Below are 6,000 nucleotides of genomic sequence, written 5' to 3' on the forward strand. Positions count from 1 at the left end.
CCGCCCGGCCGTAGCTCTCTGACTCCATGACTGTGTTTCCCTGAAGTGTCGCTCATGTATATTTGATGTGGTCACTTTTGTGTGTGTGTGTGTGTGTGTGTGTGCAGCAGCCAGACGGAGGCCAACCAGTTCACTGGGATGGTTTACCAGGGTCTGCTGCTGAGCGAGAGGAAGCGGCTCCGCACCGAGAGCATCGAAGAGCACATCACTCCCAACTCTGCTCCGGCACAGTGGCCAGGTAACACACCCACACACACACACACACACAGAGTCGGCTTCAGAGAGCAGAGTGAGAGACAGAGCAGAGTGAGAGGCAGCAGTCTGTGTTTGTGCAGAGCGGCAGATGGTGTTCTATAATCGGAGCTTCACGGCCTCGGGGAAGGAAACGGAGAGACAGAGACGATCACGCCATCGTGCAAATGTTGCAGAGACGTTTTCTGTATTGTGCAGAGACACAACATATATATTTTTATATATATATATATTTATTTATTTATATATACAGCTCTAATAAATAAAGAGACCACTCCAAAATGTTCTTAATAAATCAGCTTCTACAAGTCAAAACTAATCTCTTTCCACTTAAACTACGACTCATCACCTAAAAAATGAACTTGTTTTTAGATCATTTTCACTTGTTTCAAACAAATTTTTATTTAAAATAAGTAGAAAAATCTGCCAGTGAAAGCAAAGTTTTTTGAGCTTGTAATAAGAAAGAAAAACTTGATGAGATTTTTCTACTTAAAGGGACAACAAGGAGTTTTGGAAAAGCGAAGTGTTTTCACACTACATTTATGAGCCTCCGCACCGTGAAATTCTTTGACCGGCGCAAGACAGACTCATGTTTTCATTCATCAAGAATTAAAGTCAGAGGTTGAAGATGATCACATACCGTCGTAGTTCCCACCATAAACGGAGATTCGGCGGCGTTATTCTCATGACTCGGCTCGACCAGCATTTCCACCACCACTAATAATAACAAAATAACGATAGAGACAAAACGATATATTTATCGAAAATGGGCCCATTAACAAGTGTGGGTAGTGTAGATTCATCCACATTAACGTGAGACTTTTTTATAACCAAATAGAAACTCCTCGTTGTCCCTTTAATTCAAATGAAAATATCCTTGAAAGAAGTAAAAAGTGTCTAAAAACAAGCTACTTTTAATGTGATGAGTCTTATTTTAAAGCAGAACTATGCAGGATTTGGGCTGTAATTATTGTGGCTCAGAGTCACTGTGATGGTTGAGTGACCTGTTATGAAGTGAATGGGGTCTAGGCCAATGCGCTCACCCCCCCCCACTGGCTGAAAACCGCACTTGCAAGATCAGTCGTCCGTCTCGGTGTTACAAATCTCGTCAATGGATAGAAGTATCGCGAGAAGGAAGAAACTGCCCTTTACGCAAGTAACAGATAAGAAACGCATTATGACGTCATGCATGTCACGAATCGTGATTGGTTTGAGTTCGGAAAGTCGGAGGAAACCATGGAAACATGAAATGTTTGTACTGAGGAAGTTCAGCTTGTGGCTAACGGGGAGCTAATGCTAACACAGACACACACACCATGGGTCTTTTATAAGATAACATGGGCGTCGCACCCGTGGGGGATGGGGGTGTTTCGACACCCCCACTTTTATAGCAAAATAATTTCATCCCCCCCCACATTTTCCAATGGTAAACCCGTGTGCCCACCCCTCGCTGTGCACCAGCATACCAAAATGGAGCGCACCTCAGCCTCAGCCTCCTTACGCTGCATGAAAAGGCATCAGTGGTCGAATTGAACGAGCATTCACCCAATCACAGACCGTTGTCCGCAGTGATCAGCTCCGGTGACCGCGGCGCTGACTGTTTATCCCCGTATTAATTAAAACCAGACGCAGCCCGACACACGGTGCTGAAGCACGGACCAGCGCGGTCCAACTTTATTCTCGGTCCGGACTCCGTCCGAACCCGCGCGTCTGATTGGACACATGTCAATCGCTCTGGTCGGACCTCACCGCTGAGAACGTGTGTGTGTGTGTTGTGTGGTGTGTGTTGTGTGTGTGTGTGGGTTGTGTGTGTGTGGGTTGTGTGTGTGTTGAGATGTGTGTGTTGTTGTGGTGGTGTGTGTGTTGTGTGTGTGTGTGTGTGTGTGGTTGTGTGTTTGTGTGTGTGTGTGTGTGTTGTGTTGTGTGGCGCGCGTGTGTTGTGTTTGTGAGAGAGAGATGTGAGAGAATCAACACAACATTTACCCCCCCCCCCCACACACACACACACACACTCTCTGAGAGCAGACAGGAAAGACAGTAGAGCAGTGTTTTTCAACCTTGGGATCAGGACCCCATCTGGGGTCGCCTGGAATTCAGATGGGGTCGCCTTAAATGTCTAGTAGCCTAATTGAAAAAAAATAAAATTTAACTGATAAAAATTATTTTTTAAACTAATTATCATTCTTTAAAAAAAAAAAAAAGATTAAAAACACCATCCACACAATCCTAAACAACTGTAAGTAGAGGAGAGAGATTTTTCTTGAAAGTAATGATAGTTCATGTTGTTTATATTCTGTCTGTTCAGCAGGTGCGTTGGTGGGATTCATAATGATAATAGAATTAGAAAGTGTATCTCAAAAATAAACTGGATTTTTACACCCTATTTTGAATTTTACTCGAACACAAATACAAATAGAAATACTTTCCCCCCCTCAACAAATACAAATACCGGGATGCTTTGCACACCCCTAATGTGCTAGTATTAGTGCGTACTAATAAAATATTGATTGAGAATCCGCATATAAGACCCAGAATAGGACAACGTATAAATAATACTGACAGCAATATACAGCACTTAAACGCAATTTTTTACTTGGTTGGATTGGTTAAAATTATCTGCCCTGGCTGGTAAAAAAATTCACTTACCATCCTAAAAAAGTTAGTTTTGGACCCTGATTGGAAGCTTACTCTTTTTGGCGGATCTAAGGTGGGGACTACAGGGCTTTATATCTTTTCGATGAGAGTTTTCAATCCAGCCATGAAGTGCAGAGTTTATTTCAGGAACGTCGTAGCATAGGTAAATCCACCGTGATAACTCTGTGATAGTGATTAAAAATTGTATTTTGTGATTAAAACTGAAATTCAATTTCCGTTCTTTGGAACACCCCCACATTTAAAACCACTGCTCCACCCCTGTAAGATAATGTAATACATCATGACACACACACACACATCTTTGCATTTTGGAACCTTTATTCATGTGTGTGTATGTCTGTGTCTTTGTGTCTTTGTGTCTGTGTGTGGCGCGTTAATTATGCGTTAGCTCTGTGCTAGCGTTAGCTCCGTTGATTTAGGCATTAGCTCCGTTAGCTCCGTGTTAGCATTAGCTCGGTGTTAGCAGGGCTTAGCAAACAGCAGGTAAACTCAAGCACGTGTAGGGGGCGGAGGTGGTGGCGGCGAGTTTTTTTTTTTTTTTTTTTACGACAGTGACATGTGCCTACCAGAACTGTGGGGGAGCTCCGGAGAGGAAAAAAAAGAGAAACCAACGAAGGAGCGAGCTATTTCCGGCCGACTTGCAAAGTTCTGCTTTAAGTAGAATGAGATTTGTTTTGACTAGAAATAAGACAAATATTCTTGGTAAGAGTTTGAGTTTTTGCAGTGTAGACGCCTGTCTCTGATAGAAGTTTCTACCCAGATAGCAAATGTTTTGGCTGTATTCTGGCATCCTTTTGGCATTTTTGGCTTTCTTTTGGCTTTGTGAAAGCCCTTTGGCTCAAATGTGGTATGGTTTTGGTTAGCCTTAATAGACAAAATTGGTGCCAGCAATATATGGCTGAGTCTAATGGCAGATATCTGAGTTAACCAATGGACATTGGGACAAAGGGGCGGGATAAATATAGAAGGGTTGGTATGGCACGTTTATGGCAAGCCAAAAGATGAAGCAAAAAGGCTGGGATCAAGTAGAGGGGTTGGGATTATGGCATGTTTATGGCAAGCCAGAAGATTGGGCAAAGGGCTGGAGGGCGGCAAACGTCCGATGGTTTGTTTTGGCATGTGTTGTTAAAGCCAAAGGATAGCCAAAAGACCAAGCCAAACGGCGGGAATTTGTACAAAGTATCAACTGACGACAGCCCTCCTACTTCATTTTCTCAAGCTGATCAACACGGAGGTATGTACATGATATTATAGACATTTTAATTTAGTTAAAATCTGATTTTCTATCTATTGCCTTGTTTAAATACCCGATAAGGTTACGTTTTCTGGCACCGTTATGTTTATTTTTCCTATTTCGATGGCAAAAAACTGCTGTGAGCTATGAGCTATCTCGTAGCAAAACGAGGCACAGCATGCTCATTCAATTTAACTACATCAATGACATGCACAGAGAACTTATTAGATACAGTACACAGCTGTGAGGTATATGAGATAGTTTTAAATGTAAATATTGTAATTGGTGTCTACACTTTGCACAGATAAGTAGCTAACTTATGCTAGGCAACATCCAGTCATTCCTTTAGCCTCCAGTGAATATCTGCTGAAAGCTGCTTAGCCTACCCATTTAGCAGGTTGCAGGTCTTAGCCTAGCCTACCATTTAGCGTTGATGAAAGTATTATCCACCAAAAAAGCATTGCTCATGTTGCTGTGATTTTTAGCAATAATCTAGTGAGCGGCCAGGCAGGAAAACACATAGAAAACTCCAAACTTAAGCCAAAGAGTATAGCAAGAAGCTTAAACTGCCACTAGGTGGTGTTTGTGATAGTGCTGCCACCAATTTGGACTGAAAAGGCCTACTGCTGTGAAACGTTTTGTTATATTAAACCCACTTTATTCTCTGCCCATATGTGGGGGAGAAATCTAATTATCTGTGATTTAATTGCTTCGTTGCTTTTCAGTTATAAGCATAATATGCATACGTTTTTACATCATATTTTCCTCTGCAGTAACACCTGATGCAAATGATGGCCCTGGAAGGAAACCCAGCCTCTTGCCTGAAATTTAAACGGATTTGGTGAGCTGCCTTTGTATTTTATTAGAGTAGGGCAAATGTAATGGTGGGCTAGTTGATTTGAAAATCAATGTAGGTATTTCTCTCAATATTTTCCAGTCATCTCTCTTGGACCTTCTGGGCCTGCCACTTTGAAGGTTACGGTCAGTATTTTATGGGGCATTTTAAAGCCAAATGTACAGGACAAGAAAAGGACACCTGACGTGGGATGAATGGAAAAGTTACAACTTAAAGTGAGGTGAGTTTTATAACTGGATAAAGCCTTGAATAAAGTCAATTCTTAGGCTACAGTAAGAAGTAATAAGTTAAGTTTGTTTTCTCTTTGTCTGTAACACTTTAGATGCCTCAGAAAGAAACCCCATCTGCTCTACCACCACAGATGCAAGCATAACACAGACCAGTGATGGTTTTTACTGGGCTGGGGACCTGCAAACCTGCCAGCCTGGAGTCAGTCAACAGTAAATTCAAAAATAAATAGATGAATGTAATAATATTAATCTTTCCATTGTTTTTTTTCAATACACATAGACACACAGCAATGTAAATTTGGGCTTTATGGGGACAGTTTTGGATATATTTTGGAAGGCCACAATTAGTTTTGGGTGAGTTTTGGCCTCCCTTTGGGTCTGTTTTGGCTGCTGTTTGGTTGGATTTTGGGGATTTGGGGCTCTTCTTGCGGGCAGTTTATGGCTGTATTTTTGGAGGGCCCCAATTAGTTTTGGGTGCGTTTTGGCCTCTCTTTTGGTCACTTTTGGCTACTTTTTGGGCTTTCTTTGGGTCGGTTTTGGCTACTTTTTGGCTGGATTTTGGGGGATTTGGGGCCTCTTTTGGGGCAGTTATGGCTGTATTCTTGGAAGGCCACAATTAGTTTTGGGTGAGTTTTGGCCTCCTTTTGGTTTGTTTTTTGGCTTGCCTATTTTGGGCCATTTAGGGCCCGAAAGCCCTATATGGCCCATAATCTGGCCAAAATGACCAGCCAGATTTGGGCCAAAAGGATGCAAAAAGGTTTTTGCTATCTGGG

General features: G+C 42.2%; 1 protein-coding gene across 2 annotated transcripts in view; it reads left to right on the plus strand.

Moving 5' to 3' along the window:
- The window catches only part of dmxl2 (Dmx-like 2), a 98,419-nt gene that overhangs the window by 65,165 nt on the left and 27,254 nt on the right, over nt 1-6,000 (plus strand). For both annotated transcript variants that reach the window (XM_085804985.1, XM_085804977.1), the window contains exon 37: nt 108-238. In XM_085804985.1, the coding sequence (XP_085661111.1) occupies nt 108-238 (131 nt within the window). The remainder of the gene's footprint in view (nt 1-107; nt 239-6,000) is intronic.

Source organism: Trachurus japonicus, chromosome 3 (genome assembly GCF_045865225.1).
Source record: "Trachurus japonicus isolate A0001 chromosome 3, Traja_1.0".
Taxonomy (NCBI): domain Eukaryota; kingdom Metazoa; phylum Chordata; class Actinopteri; order Carangiformes; family Carangidae; genus Trachurus; species Trachurus japonicus.